General features: G+C 45.1%; 1 protein-coding gene across 1 annotated transcript in view; it reads right to left on the minus strand.

Annotated features, from left to right (window-relative positions):
* Window positions 1–15803, minus strand: part of LOC129345827 (transient receptor potential cation channel subfamily V member 6-like) — a 186260-nt gene extending 170457 nt beyond the window's left edge. Inside the window, exon 1 of the mRNA XM_055003072.1 lies at window positions 15676–15803. Coding sequence (XP_054859047.1) covers window positions 15676–15803 — 128 coding nt within the window. The remainder of the gene's footprint in view (window positions 1–15675) is intronic.
* Window positions 15804–16288: the final 485 nt, after the last annotated feature.

Genomic DNA, 16288 nt, shown 5'->3' on the forward strand with positions numbered 1-16288 from the left:
GGGAGTGGAGCCTGGGAAGGGCATGGTTTGGGGAAGGGGCTCAGCGTGACAGAATGCCATAGAGCCTGCCTTCTAAAGCAGCCATTTTCTCCCAGGGAACCAATCCCTGCTGTCTGGAAATCAGCTGTAATTCCAGATGTCCAAGACCCAATTCCAAATGGGAACCCTAATGGCACACCTTTTTCCTGCTGAAAATTACCACCATGTTGCTTTTACTCACAATTGAGCAGAGGGCGGGGGGGAATGCAGGCCTGTTTTCTCCAGTGGGGATAAAAGCCACTTTGGAGGGGCCACTTGAGATGGGAAACAGAGCAGGGCGGAGGAGTTAAGCGATTCTTTTCCTCCCTTGCATCAGAGTTATCCGTTCATAGGGGGCACAGCTTGAACAAGAGGTAGGAAAAAACCTGGTTCAAGGGGTGGGCTGCTGAGGCAAAGGAGTGGGGGGTCAAAATGAAGCTGTCAACGGGGTTTCTTCTTCTTCTTCTTCTTCTCTCTCTCTGTCTCTGGCCGAAGAGACAGCAGGAAAGAAAGAGAAGCAGAGATGGCAGGCATAGACAGCTGTGATGTTTAAGGAAGTTCCTTGTCTAGGTACAGATAAGCCTGTGCTGAAAACAAGAGTTAACATAGACTGCAAACGAGGGTGGCTGGCAATCCACGGGGGCACTGGGGGCAGCCAGTGGCCATGGACTCCAGCGTTGTGCAATGCCACACATCACTTCCAGCTGCATCCCCATAAAGTGATGTTGTGGTGTGATGCGCTGACATCAGTTCCGGGTATGTAACTGGAAGCGATGACACAACATTATGCGACATCAGCTCCCCCCGCCCCTTACCGCTACTGCTCTATCGTGCTGGCCTCTGGCATGCCGGAGCAAGAGGTTTCCCACTGCATAGACCAAACAAATCTGAGGGCCAGAGTCTGAGTGGTATGCGCAGCCCTTGGTATATTACGACTCTTTATAAAATATATCTGTTGCCTTCTCTGCTAAGGCACTCGAAGTGATTCAAACCATAAAAACTGTGCTGCCAGACGGGAGACAGGAAGTGCGTAATAACAATAGAGTGGCTGGAGAGAAGCGGCCCTTGCTGGAGGGCAGGAAGTAGGGAATCGCCATTTTTGAAAGGGGAAGGGTCGCGGCTTCAGCGGAAGAGGAAGTAGGCCATCTTGGATTACAAAATCATAGAGAAACCATAGAGAAAAGACGCCCGACATTTTGGACTCTTTAAAATTTAATTTCTATAAGAAGACCGGGACATTTAAAATAGAAAAACGTTAAATTTTACGCCACGGAGTTAAGGAAGAGAGCGGATTCGTGGGAGCGAGCTAAAGCAAGCCCCACGATGTCAAAAAAAGAGTGGCAATCGGCAATAGAAAACCTGGATAAAAACCTGGACAAAAAACTTTTAGATATGATTAAAGAACTTAAGGACACGAAATTGGAGCTGATAAAAGAGGTTAAAGAGGTTACACAGACAGTAAAATCGGAGCTGTCAGAAGTGAAAAAAGGTATGGAAACAATACGAAGTGAATTACAAGGAACGCAGCAGAGAGTTAAAACAGTAGAAGACGCGATGGAGAATTTAGCAGACACGCAACAAACAGAGATGAGATTGGTGAAGGGGAGAATGTCAGTTGCAGAAACTAAACATATGGAGAAGCAGCTACGTTTTCGTGGCTTGCCAGAAGTGGAAGGAAAGTCAGCGCAAGAACAGATGACTGAGGTGTTGGCTGAGTACCTGGGGAAGGAGGAGGAGGAAGTTGTGGCTATCCTAGATGTGGCATACCGTGTGAATTCGAGAATAGCAACCCAGAGGAAACTACCAAGAGATGTGATTGTGCAGTTTACAACACGAAATATGAAAGAGAGGATTGTGACAAAACAGTTTCAAGATCCATTGGAGATTGATGGCAAGACGATTATTATAATGAAGGAACTGCCCAGATCAGTGTTACTGGACCGGAAAAAATATAAAGTGCTAATTCAGATTTTGAAGGACATGAAAATCAGGTACAGATGGGAGTTACCGGAAGGAGTGTCCTTTGAGTTTGGAGGGGCCAAAAAACGCATCAGATCTGAGCGAGAGATGGAGCGATTTATTAAGGACAATGAAAAAGACTTACCAACAAGATCATGAGTATGGAGTGTAAAGTATTATCTTGGAATGTAAATGGACTAAACTCACCGAATAAGAGGAAAAATACTTTTCACTGGCTACTAAAACAAAAATGTGACATTGTTTGTTTGCAAGAGACCCATATCAGAAAGCAGGATGTAAAATATTTAAAATCTGGAAAATTGGGCAAAGAATATGTAGCGGCCTCCAACAAGAAAAAAAGAGGAGTGGTGTTGTACATAAAAGAGGAGCTACAGCCAAAATTTGTTATGAGAGATGTGGAAGCTAGATTTGTAGCAGTGGAATGTATTTGGAATTTAAAGAGAGTGTTGGTAGTCGGACTTTATGCACCTAACGGTGCAAAAGAAAGCTTCTTTGAGGATTTAAGGAAGCATTTAGACGATCTTGCATACGACCAGATAATTCTTGCTGGAGACTTCAATGGAGTGACAGACTTGGAACTAGACAAAAAGACTACAACGGCACAAAAGAAAAGAGGACTATTACCAAAGCTTTTTTTTGAGTTGATTCAACAAGAGACTCTTGAAGATGTATGGAGGAGAGAATATCCTAAAAGCAGACAGTTTACTTTTTATTCTGCAAGGCATTCTACATTATCAAGAATTGATATGATCTGGGCCTCAAAAGACTTAGCATTATGGACTAAGGAGGTAGAAATAATGCCTATGGTAGGCTCAGATCACAACCCAATTATGTGGAAATTTGGAAAAAAGAGAAAAAGGAAAGCATGGAGAATAAATGAGGACTTGTTACAGGAAAGAGAGAATATGGAAATACTGAGAAGAGAGACAAAGTTTTTTATACAATACAACGTGAATAAAGAAGTACCAACCAATAAAGTTTGGGATGCTTACAAGGCGGTTGTAAGGGGCATACTAATGGACTTAAATGGTAGAGCAAGAAAGAAGAAAGAGGAGAAAAGACAAGAGATTGAGGAGAAAATAAAAGCCAAAGAAATACAGCTAAAAAAGAGACCAGGGAAAAAGAAGGTATACCAGGAAATTAAAATACTTCAAGAACAGCTAACAGCAATGAGCAATAAAGAATTGGAGTGGAATCTCAAAAGACTGAATCAAAAAGCGTTTGAGGGTGCTAATAAACCTGGGAAGTACCTGGCATGGCAATTGAAGAAGAAAAGGGAAAAGAAGATAATAAATAAAATTTGCGAAGATGATAAAACGTATTTGGAGCAGGCTACCATTAGTAGAGCCTTTTATAAATTTTACGCTAAGCTGTATAATAAAAAAGAAGTAAACAAAGAATCAATAGCGTCATATTTGGAGAAAACCAGACTTCCAGAAATCTCGGAAGCTTGGAGAAATAAGTTGAATAGTGAAGTAACTGACGAGGAAATAAGTAAGGCAATACAATCTGCAAATCTAGGAAAGGCGCCAGGGCCAGATGGACTTACGGCTAAATTCTATAAGACAATGGCTAATGAACTGGCACCATTCCTAAAAGAGGTGATGAATGGGGTTTTAAGGGATCAAAGGATTCCAGAAACTTGGAGTGAAGCGAATATATCATTGATCCCAAAAGAGGGCCAAGACCTGACTAATGTGAAAAATTATAGACCTATATCGCTACTCAACAATGACTATAAAATTTTTGCGAAGATATTGGCGGAGAGATTGAAGGGGTGGCTCTCGGAAGTCATAGAGGAGGAACAAGCAGGCTTTTTGCCAGACAGACAAATAAGAGACAACTTAAGGACAGTGATCAATGCTATTGAATATTATGACAAGCGTTGTGACAAAGAGGTTGGTTTCTTCTTTGTTGACGCTGAAAAAGCGTTTGACAATTTAAACTGGGACTTTATGTTTGCCACTATGGAAAAGCTACAATTGGGAGAAAGATTCATCAGAGCAATTAAGGAAATTTATAGAGACCAGACTGCAGCAATTGTGGTGAATGATGAATTGACCAAGAAATTGACGATAAGTAAAGGAACAAGACAAGGTTGCCCGTTATCTCCATTGTTGTTCATTTTAGTATTGGAGATTCTGATGATACAAATACGTCAAGATGATGAAATTCGTGGAATAAAAATAAAGGACTATTCATACAAGGTCAGAGCATTTGCGGATGACATAATGTTAATTGTAGAGGACCCATTGGAGAACATGCCAAGAGTGATAGATAAGATCAAGGAGTTTGGAGACTTGGCAGGTTTCTTCATTAACAAAAAGAAGTCAAAGATATTATGCAAAAATATGACTAAGCAGAAACAACAATTGTTAATGGAAACAACGGATTGTGAAGTAACAAGTAAAGTGAAATATTTGGGAGTCGAATTAACTGCAAAGAACATAGATCTATTCAAAAACAATTATGAAAAACTATGGACTCAGATAGAGAGAGACTTGATTAAATGGAATAGATTGAATTTGTCATGGTTGGGCAGGATTGCAGCAGTTAAGATGAATGTGTTACCAAGAGTAATGTTTTTGCTACAGACAATACCAATCATCAGAGACTCCAAACAATTTGAAAAATGGCAGAGGAAAATATCAGATTTTGTTTGGGCAGGCAAGAAGCCTCGAGTGAAAGTGAAAGTTTTACAAGATGCAAAGGAAAGAGGCGGAATGCAACTGCCCAATCTGAGACTTTATCATGATGCAATCTGCCTAGTTTGGTTGAAAGAATGGATGACATTAAAGAACAAGAAACTATTAGCCCTAGAGGGATATAAAAAAATATTTGGATGGCACGCATATTTATGGCATGACAAAGTAAAGGTCAACTCGATGTTCCTGCATCACTTTGTTCGGAGAAGTCTATACATAATCTGGAAGAAGTACAGAATTTATCTACAAGAAGGAACCCCTTTGTGGGTGGTTCCATATGAGGTGATAGACCCGAGAGCTGTTGATAATGAACAACAATGTTTAACGTATAAAGAAATAACTAAAACTGAAGCATCCAAACTTAGAATAAAGACACAAGAGGAACTATCACCTAACTACGATTGGTTCCAGTATAGACAGATCAGAGACTTATATAATTCGGACTCTGTAAAGGGAGGTATACGAATAGAGAATTCGGAACTAGAGCAGACCCTTCTTAAAGAAGATAAGAAAAGAATATCCAAGGTATACCAAGTACTGTTGAAGTGGTATACCGAGGATGAGATAGTTAAAACACAAATGGTGAAATGGGCTATAAACTTTAATAAAGAAATAACAATGGAGGCATGGGAATACTTGTGGAAAACTACAATGAAGACAACGACATGTATTAATATCAAAGAGAACATTTACAAAATGATCTATCGTTGGTACATGACACCAAAGAAGATTGCGCTAGGGAATTTGAATACTTCTAATAAATGCTGGAAATGTAAGAAGCATGAGGGCTCCCTCTATCATATGTGGTGGTCGTGTGAGGTAGCCAGGCAGTACTGGGGGGAAATAATAAGAGAAATGAGTGAAATTTTACAATTTCAAATTAATAAGAACCCAGAACTCCTGCTACTGAACTTGGGAATGGAGGGAATTCCAGCCCAACACAGGACGTTGATATTTTATATGACAGCAGCAGCTAGACTTTTGTATGCGCAAAAATGGAAAGTACAAGAAGTGCCAACTATTGAAGATTGGACTTACAAATTGCTGTATATGGCTGAAATGGACAAGATGACAAGAAAATTGAGAGATCTGGACTCAGGGCAGTTCAACACAGACTGGGAGAAGCTGAAACAATACCTGGAGAAGAAATGGGAGGTGGGAGGAAAACTGTGGCAGTTTGAGAACTACTGAAGTATTGAAGTAGAGGGGGGAGACTTTACCGGGGGGAGAAGAGATAAATGTGAATTAATAAGCAGTCAGATTAATAGATTGACATATATATAGATATATATAGGTTAACAAACAGAACATAGAGAAAATAATTAATTATAAGGACTAAATATAAGGAGCGATTAACTAACAATATTTTCTTTTTTTTCTGACAAGTTTTGTACCAAACTGAATGTCTGAAGATATAGATGGGTCAAATTGATTGACTACGTGAGGAGAGATATATAGAACTATTATAAAAAGATAGAATGAGTAATATATAGAGAGAATAAGTCAAATTGTTTGATATAAACGAATGTATGATCTATATGGTTTATGATATATAGAAATACCTGAAATTGAAAAATTGGGATAAATTGTTTATCTAAGATGGAAACAAAGGCTTACAGTTTGGGCATATAATGTTAAAAATAGTTAAGGATGTACTGCTTAGAATAATGGAGAATATATATTTGTTTTAGATAGAGGAAGCTAATAAAAGTAAGGGAAAGGGGACAAAGGGTTGGAAAGCTGTTGGAAGTCAACAAAAAGGGGGGGGAAAGGGAGGGGGTTAGAGATGAAAAAATTGGGGAAAATTGAATGTAAATGTGGAAATAATGGATTCTAACCCAATAAAAAATTTTCAAAAAAAAAAAAAACTGTGCTGCCATGTATCCTAGCCCCTCTGGTACAGTGAGTTTGAAAACGTCCTCCAAATTAAAGAGCTTTCCTTCTCTTCCTCATAACAGCCTCTTCTGTCAGAGGAAGGCTCTTTAGGCTGGAGAAAGGATTCAAATTTGGATGAGCAGAGAGGTAGAATGCAAGATACTTAAAACACACACAGAGAGACACACATCAGTTAAAAACAACATCAGCCAGCACTGCTCAAATTCTAATAATGACCCCTTCATTGAATGTTGAAACATCCACCTCAGTTACAGTTGACAGCACTTTTGGGTAGCATGCGACATCACTTCTGGGTGACATTCTAGACCACAGTGCGTGTGTTATGTACCATCAAGTTGCCTTCAACCTATGGTGACCCTATGAATGAAAGACCTCCAAAATGTCCTATCATTAACAGACTTGCTCAGATCTTGCAAACTGGAGGACGTGGCTTTTTTTTATTGAGTCAAGCCATCTCATTTTAGATCTTCCTCTTTTCCTACTGCCTTCCACTTTTCGTAGCATTATTGACGTTTCCAGAGAATCTTGTCTTCACATGATGTGACCATAATACAATAGCCTCAGTTTTGTCATTTTAGCTTCTAGGGAGCATTTGGACTTGACTTGATCTAGAACCCACTTACTTGTCTTTTTGGTTGCCCAATGGTATCTGTAAAACGCTCATCCAGCACCACATTTCAAACGAATAAATTTTTTTTCTTGTCAGCGTTCTTCATCGTCCAACTTTCACATCCATACATGGCAATGGGGAATACCATAGTTTGGATTACCTTGATCTTGGTTCCCAGAGAGACATCTTTATCTTTAAGGATAAGTGAAAGTGAAAGATCTTACACTTGTTCTCCCAATGTGGATACATGTGCACTGCTATGGAGACAGAGTACACTTGGATCTGGTTCCGGCCGAGTGTTTTATAAGGTATATTGATTGGTGGACTCCTTTGTTGGTAAAATGTTTCACCCAGATTGATAGATCGGGTAGACTTCCTAGGGGATGGACCACAAGCATCATCGTGCCAATCTATAAGAAGGGCGACCAGAATGACCTGTGCAATTATAGGCCAATTCGTTTGCTCCCTATTGCCTCTAAATTGTACAGTAGACATCTAAAAACATATTAGAGGATTATGTCATTGAGAATAACTTAATTCACCCTCTCCAAATTGGATTTAAGGAAGGGCATTCCACCATCGAACCCTGCCAAACTTTATGTACACTGGCTTTCAAGGCTACTAGAGGTCCTACAAAGGCCCTTTATGTGGCCTTTATTGATCTGGCCTCGGTGTTTGACTCTTTAGATAGAGGCAGACTATGGCAGAAGCTCTTGAATATCAACATTGATCCCTGGCTAGTCTATTTGACTAGCCAGTAAGTAAGGCTTACTTACAGAGGATATCCAAGTACAGAAAGGGGTGAAACAGGGTTGTGTGTTAGCCCCCACCTTGTTTAGTCTGTACCTAAATGACTTAGTTGCCGGCTTGGAAGGTAGGGAATTTATGCCCCTGGCCATTGGACAGCAGAAGCTGCCTATCCTCTTGTATGCAGATGACATGGTTTTGTTACCCTTAACTAAGATTGGCCTGAGGAGGCTCTTGAATAAATTGGGCATGTAATGCGGAAGGCTTGCAAATAAATTATGCCAAGTCTAAAGTTCTGGTCTTTAGGAAACGTCCAAGGAAATCTATCTGGAGCATTCTTGGCACCCCGATTGAACAATGCAGCACATATAAATAACTGGGTATAACCTTTTCTGAAACCCTCTCCTGGTGCCCCCACATTACATTATTAAAGGCTACTGCCATGAAGAACTTGGGGGCACTACTGAAGTTCTTCTACAAAGGAGGAGGAATGGTTGACCCAATTCTTAAATTGTTTGGGAGCAAGGTAATCGCAGCAATGTTATATGGCTCAGAGATCTGGGGATGGGGAGATCAGATACTATCTTCATTAGAAACAGTACAGAATTACTGTACGAGACGGATCCTTGCTCTGCCCAGGGGTTCCCCCATGGCTTTAATGAGGGCAGAATTGGGAACTGTTTCCCCGAAAGCCAGGGTTCATGTAAGAATTCTGTCTTATTGGAGGAAAAGTATAAATCAACCACAGGATTCCCTGGGTGCCCAAAGTTTCTGTTTGCTCTTGAAATCCTCCAAGAGACTAGGTGATTACTTGACTTCCATCCAGTTGAAATATTCAATCCCTGATGACCTACTGAGTAATAAAAATCAAGTACAAGAATTGAAGGAATGGGTGTTTAATAAGGATGGAATTTTGGATCAGGACGTGGTTGCATGCTATCTTACGGCACCCCTATTTAAGTCCTTCAAAAGAGATCACTGTAGCTCCCCCTGTTTGGAGAAATGAATCACCCTGGAATCAAGAACTGACATGGGGGAAGTGGATGATGTGGTAAACTACATTCTGAGGTGCCCATGGTATGAATCTCCCAGACAAAGGTTCATTACCCCTATCATCCCGTGGTGTCTCGGTATCTCCAATCTGGACCTGGTTATATTTTTACTTTCACATACTGATCCCTATGTTTCCAACAGAGTGGCTTTATTTGTGTTAGCAGCAATGAAGATTAGACTGGGCTTGGGTCTCATTGTAAGCTATTGATTTTATTATCCATTTTCATTTAATTGTATATATTGCTGTGTTTTTTGTTCTATTGTTTTTTACTATATGATTTGTTATGGCTTATGGCTAAGACAATAAACATAAGAGAAAGAAAGTGTTATCACATAAAAGGTAGGCTGGTTTTCTTCTGAACATCCCTGGTACATTCCATTAGCCACCGTAAATTTGCAATGTGTTTGCTAGTGCCTCTTCCTTTTCTGAATCCAGCTTGAACATCTGGCATTTCTCATTCCATATACGGTAAGAGTCTTTGCTGTAGAATGTTGAGCATCTCTTTGCTTGCATGGGAAATTACCACAATTGTCTGATAGTTGCTGCACTCTTTGGCAACCCCTTTTTGGGGGGACTGGAATGTAGACTGAGCATTTCCAGTCTGTGGGCCACTGTTTTGTTTTCCATATTTGTTGACAGATTCTTGTTAAGATTATGATGGACTCCATTTCTGTAGCCTGAAATAGCTCTATTGGTATTCCATCTACTCCAGGTGCTTTGTTTCTTCCAATTGCTTTGAGTGCAGCTTTCTAAAATTTCTGGTTCTTCATCAATGGACTCCTCTTCAAAAATATGTCATCCTTCCATCTCTTCTATATAGTTCTTCAGTGTATTGTTTCCATCTTTCTTTTATTTTGTCCTGATCAGATACTGTATTTCCATGCTGATCCTTCAACATCCTGAACTGTGGCTTGAATTTCCCTTTGATTTCTCAGATATTGTGGAATCGATCTCTTGATCTTCCTTTTTTGCCCTGGTTATTATAATAGATGTCTTTGAGTTTCTCCACACAAGACATCTTATATGGGGACGCTCAAGTGAAAGACCTTACACTTGTTCTCCCATTGTGGATACATGTGCACTGCTATGGAGACAGAGTACACGTGGATATAAGACCACACAGAAAGTAAGTCACTTGAGCATCCCAGTGTAAGATGGCTTGTGTAGAGAGACTCTGAGTCTCAGCGTGCAAGTCCCTGAAAAGCTGCACTTAGAATTCTGACTCTGTTTCTGTCATCTTTTGCTTTTGCTATCTTCAGCAATTTTAAGAGTTTCTTTAGTCATCCATTTAGGCTTCTCCTTTCTTTTGGCTACAGGAATAGTCTTTGCACATTCTTCCTTGACCACAGAGTCATGGGGAAATTCCTAGAGTGTCACCATGGAAGCCATTTTCCAGCCATTTTTCTTCCCACTCCTTCATTTCTTGAGGGTGGGAGACTGAGGCCAAGGACAAGAGTTTACCCATCACAATCTCAAGCCAAACTTCAGTATAATTTTAGTTTCCAGTACTGCAGCGCTGCAGAAGCAACATCAACTAGCTTAATACTAGCTTCTTAAGAATGCTTTTTGTATAAATGTTAGGCTGCTGAAATAAAAAGAAAGCTAGTCTATTGCGGACAAGATATTTAAGAACCAACCAGATCAGATAATGACAGCCCTGTTTGGCTCAAACAATTGAGTCTTCCCCATTACATATTGTTCACGTGCACACAAAAACAAAAAGGATGCGTGAATTAGAGGAACTGAAACCATTGTATGTATTCCACTTATTTCTCTACAGTTCATCCTTCCTTCCTTCCAAAAATCTTTCCTTCCAGCTAAATGCACTTGTCTGAGAACAATACTATGAGTTAGGCTAGCCAGGCCTGCTCAATTTTTTTTAGCAGGGATTTGAAGCCAGATCTGCCCAGTGCAAGGCCAACAGCATATTCTCAACACCATTGTGGACCCAACTCCCCTTCCGCACAGTGACACAGCCACTGTGGGGAAGTGCTTTTAAAAGTACTACACTGGACCAGATTCAATTTGTGACCAGGGGGAGGGCTGATCACGATGATGGAGCGTGCAACTCCAAAATGCAGGCGTGGCTTGAAAAGAGTGCTAGCAACATCTCCTGTGGCTGAACAGGCTTGGGGAAGAGGCCCCCCCTCCCCCCCCACCAAATCAGCCCCTGCCATGCTTTAGAAAGCAGCTCCCCCCGGTTTCGGTTTCGCTTTCTCAGCCATGCCGGACGCTCCTCTCGGCCGGTCTGGGAGGAAGTGACCGGGCACCCTGACCGGGCGGCTGATCTGCAAGGATTAGCCCCCAGGACTCCCAGTGAGGGAGGCAGGGTCCGGGACGCTGCGGGAAGAACTCCCCGAAATCAATGCGGGGGGGGAATTGCCCGTTTGTCCCTATGGAGGCCGGCAGACGTGCGCGGCGCCTTGAGTGCCGCCGGGCAACGAGAAACGGCAAATAAAAGAAACAAGCGGAAGCCTGTAAACAAGCGAATCCCTTCTGTTTTACAAGCGATTGGTGAAGGAGAGGTTGATCTGAAGAAGACTCGCTCTTCCCCTTCGGTGAATTCCATAATTTGGCTGGCGCCCCCCCCCCAAATGACAGCAAAGAAGCAAAGTCCCGCTCTCGGTAAGTCAATTTCGGCTACCTTGCAGAAGGGAGAGTCGCTCGAAGAGTTGGTGCGCAGGGCGGTGGTGGAAGCCATAAAACCCTTTGTTGACAAGCTGAACGAAACTGATCAAAGGGTGGGCTCAATTGAAAGCGAAGTGAAAACCATTAAGGAAGTAGCGGGGGGGGGCAGAGAAGTCTGCTCTGGAAAGTGCGTCACTTGTGAAGGCTACGAAAAAAGAGCTGAAGCTGGTCGAGAACCAGCTGATCGGGCTACAGGTGGAACGAACACAGACAACTTTGCGTCTCCAAAACGTGAAAGAGGAGGAAAATGAGGATCTGTGGGATTTGGTCTCGGAACTATTGGCGATACCCGCGAGGACAACCAAAGAAGAGGTTAAAAGCGCCATTTTGGAGGTCCGTCGGGCTTCTTCCAAATATGCAACAAAGCGACAGCTGCCTCGCGAGATCATCATTGACTTTTCATTTAAAAAGATTCGGGACACTATCCTATATAACTCATACAATGCGGAATTGGACTTTATGGGTCTTAAAGTCAAGATTTTGAAGGACGTTCCATTTCTAGTCCGGAAAAGACGTTTTAAGTATAAAAAGTTCGCAGCTCTTCTGAGGGACCATGGATTAAAGTATAAATGGTTACTTCCGGAAGGAATATGGTTTAGACATAAAGATCAAGCCCATAAGATATTATCAGAAGATCAACTAAAGGATTTTGAGGATAAAAACCCGGAATTCCGCTGCACCAAGAACGAAGAAAAGGAGAAGCCTGGGGGGGGGGGAGGAGAACACCGCAGTTGCGGTTGCACAGAGAGAATTGCGTCCGGGACCTAGAAGGGGGAGGAAAGTTTAATTAGAATTTGAAATGTGTATTTTGTATGATTAACCACCCCATCATCATTTTATTGAGCTATCTTTTTCTATTATGGCAGTATGAAGGGAAAACATTGAAGTGTAGTGTTGAATGTAGTTTATCCTTCCCTTTATGTCCCTTTTTCCCCGCCCCTTCCCTTTCTCTTCATCCTTTCCCTTCCCTTGTGATAGTCTTGTGTAGTGTTATTGTAGTGTTTTGTAGTATGCTGAAAAATAAAAATTTATAAAAAAAAAAGAAAAGAAAGAAAGCAGCTCCCCACAGTTACTGTGAGGCTGCGGGAAAAGCGATTAGAGTATGGAAAACCTGTCCCAGCTCATTAAAAAAGTAATGTGTAGCTTAGCCTTCAGAAACATCTTGATAGCACAGTCTCATCCCTGAAATGCAGCCTAGCAACAGCAACAGCAACAGCAACATTCAATTTATATATCGCCCTTCAGGACAACTTAGTGCCCACTTAGAGTGGTTTACAAAGTATGTTATTATTATCCTCACAACAATCACCCTGTGAGGTGGGGAGGCTGAGAGAGCTCTAGAAGAGCTGTGGCTGATCCAAGGTCACCCAGCTGGCTTCACATGAAGGAGTGAGGAATCAAACCCGGTTTTCCAGATTAGAGTCCTGCCACTCTTAACCACTACACCAAACTTGATTTCTACTTGCTATGAAAGAGCTGGAGCTTGCAAAATAGAAGAAGTATACTTCCTGCCCCTGGCCACTCTTGAAGATGGTGCTACCCAAAGAAATAAACCCGTATGCCCAGCTGCAGAGACCATCAGCCATGCATGGTGTGTCTCACAAGGACTTTGATCCTTCTGTTTTCTTTGTTGGGACTCCAGAAATTGGGAGGGGGGGGAGTGGCCAAGTACTTGGCTGGCTGACATTTTTCATTTGGCTAGGGGGTGGTCACATCTTCTGCAAGCCAGCAGTGTCCCCTCAAATTGCATGGATCCAAGAACACTGTGCTATGAGCCACAGTTGAATAATGGGTTAGAAATGAGGTTAATACTACTAATAATCAGTAATTCAGAATCTTGGGCTGAAGTTAGTCAACGGCTAGCCAGGTTAGTCTATAACAGCAATGGGAGTTTGGGGTACTTTCAAGACTAACAGAAATGTATCCCAGCATCAGGTATCATGAGACTGAACTCACTTTATCAGATGCATGAAGGGGGTATCCACCCATATCAAATATGTATTAGCAACTGACTCACAAAACTCATGCAGGAATAAATTCTGTTAGTCTTTCACGTGCCCCTGGACTCCTGCTTTATTGGGCTGGTTTCTTGTTTGCCACACTGCTTCCTCAAAGATGAGTAGAGATATGTTCTGTACAGGTTTCTTTTTAAATCAGTAGCACTTTGGTGTTACTGATAATCAAAGCCATTCTGGGGTCTCTTTCAAGAATTCTTCCTGATGGTAATCTTTTGAAAATGTCAGGCCTGTCCATTGAACACACCTGAATGACACCCAAAGAAAGACTCGAGTCGCTATGTGGGTGTCATCAAGGGTTGCCAACTCCAGCTTGGAAAATTCCTGGAGATTTGGGGAACGGAAGGAGCTCAGCAGAGATGCGATGCCTTCTGGAGCGGCCATTTGTTCTAGGGGAATGGATCATTTGGGGAGCACCCCACCTTGAGTCAGGGTGGTCATATGGGCTGCAGCACAGCCATGGAAAAGCAACCACTTGAAATGGAGGCCTGGGCCACTTGCAAGCCTAGGCAAACTAACCCTGTTTACACCCTCTGACCCAGATGACTCACTGACGCCTCTACTCGTGTCCACAGAGTGACTCAAACTCCCTTTTGAAATCCAAGTAACTTTCCAGCAGGCAAAATGTGAATTAGACTTGTACATGTGAACAGTCTGGAGAGCAGGCCGGGCAGCGTGCTGCGTGGTGTGCGAACCCCCCAACTCTCGCCTCCCACTGTTCATCGCAACCTCCACCTGCGAGGCCCTGCAACCGGCCTCTTCTCTCCAGTTCTGTTCCTTGCACCATCTGATGAGAGTCAGGGGCAGAAGAACCTCCACCGGACTCAGCCGCAGTCCCTGCTGGCCCCCTTCTTGTGCCCTAGTCCCATTTACTAATTTACTGAAATATATTAAGGCACCACTGCGCCACAAAACTGGCCACATGCCAAGGCAGCTGGCCACATGCACCTATCACCACACGGGTCAGGTGTCACAAGCAAAGGAGTTCGTGGCACCAGGGCAAAGAGAGCCTGAAGGTTTTCTAGAGCTGCCCCAACCTTCTTCAGGGGACGGGCGGTCTTCACACCCCGTCTGGCACGCTTCCCTCCCCAGCCTCTAGCCCAGTTCCCCACTTCCCAGCCTCGAGATGCTCATCCAAAGTCATACTGAATCTGAACGTAAAGAGGGCTCTTTATTTTGCAGCTCCTTCCTTACACAGGGCTAGCTCAAAACGCGTCATACTACTTCACCGGCTTTGCTCAGTATAACTCGCTCATCAAGACTCCGCGGCGGCGAAGCAGGTCCACTTAAAGGTAAGCCCCATGTTACTCAATGGGGCTTGTTCCCGGGAAAGCGTGCAGCCCGAGTCACGCAACTCAGCAGCGCGAGCAGACCCCATTCGCTGTTTCTCCCATGAAAGCAGCTGGAAGCCGGCCGAGCTTTCCGCCGCCAGGAGGTTGCCCGCCCTCCTCCCTGCCCGGGCCGTGCCCTCGAACCCAGACGCGCTTCTAGCCCTAAGCTCTACAGGCGCTCCGGGTGTCTGCACATGCTCAGAGGCCGGGGACTGAAACGAGATGCGGCGAGGAAGCCTTGCGGGATCGCGGCTCGGGCCGGCTAGGCGCCCAGTCGGAGCTGTCGCGCGTTGCGCGGCAGGCGCGCCCGGACTCCTGCGCCGCGCGGCTTCTGGCGCGGAGGCAGGAGAGAGGCGCGGCGCCGGGCTGCCGGGTGGGCCGAAGCCGGCTGCGAGACCAGAGGACCGGGCTGGCCGCGGCCGAGGCAGGCAAGCGGCTGCAGCAGCCGCCGCCCCCGGACAGCTCGTGGTGACAGCTTCTGGGCGCGGGGACGGGGGGCGCGCGGAGGGCTCCGTCCGGGGCCAGCAGGGGCGAATGCCGCGGCCCTGCCCCGCCTGACCCCGAGCAGAGGCTGCCGAGCAGGCTGCCGAGCCGGCGGGCTCGCCTCGTCCCGGGGCCGCCGGGCACCCACCTCTTCTGCTGCAGCAGGTTGATCTCGTCCAGCTTCCTCTCCCAGGACTTCTCGCCCTGCAGCCGGCGCAGGAGCGCCGCGCGCAGCCCCCGCAGCCAGCCGCGCTCCCCGGGCAGCAGCATCCCCATCGCTGGCGCCGGCCTCGGCGGGGCCCCCTCCGCCTGCTCGCGCCCGGCCGCGGCAGAGGCGCTCCGCTCCGACAGCGCCGCCCGCGGGGGGTGGCAGTTGCAACATCTGGCCGCGGCGCGAGTCCGGAGCCTGGCGGCGGCCCAGCAGAAACACCCCCGCGCGCCCTGCCGGGGAGGGCCCGCGCCCCGCCCCGCCGCGCCCCGCCGTTCCCTCGGCTGCTCAAAGGCTCGCGCCGGGCCAGGCTGCCTGCTGCGCCCTCGCCTCCTTCGGGAGCTGCGGCCCCCTCGCTCTCCCGCAGCCGCTCGCCCAGAGGGCTGCCGCATACGGCGGCGCGGGGGCTTCCCCAAGGCACGGGGCCGCGGGGTCCAAAGTCAGGCCCTGCCGAAGCCGCGCCAGTGGCTTGGCTGCAGCGCTCTGCCGCGGGGGGGGGGGGCGGGGGCGGGGCGGGGTCCGCTCGGCTCCGGTTCCCACCTGTGCAGTTAAG

The sequence above is a fragment of the Eublepharis macularius genome, chromosome 18, assembly GCF_028583425.1.
Source record: "Eublepharis macularius isolate TG4126 chromosome 18, MPM_Emac_v1.0, whole genome shotgun sequence".
In the NCBI taxonomy this organism is placed as follows: Eukaryota; Metazoa; Chordata; class Lepidosauria; order Squamata; family Eublepharidae; genus Eublepharis; species Eublepharis macularius.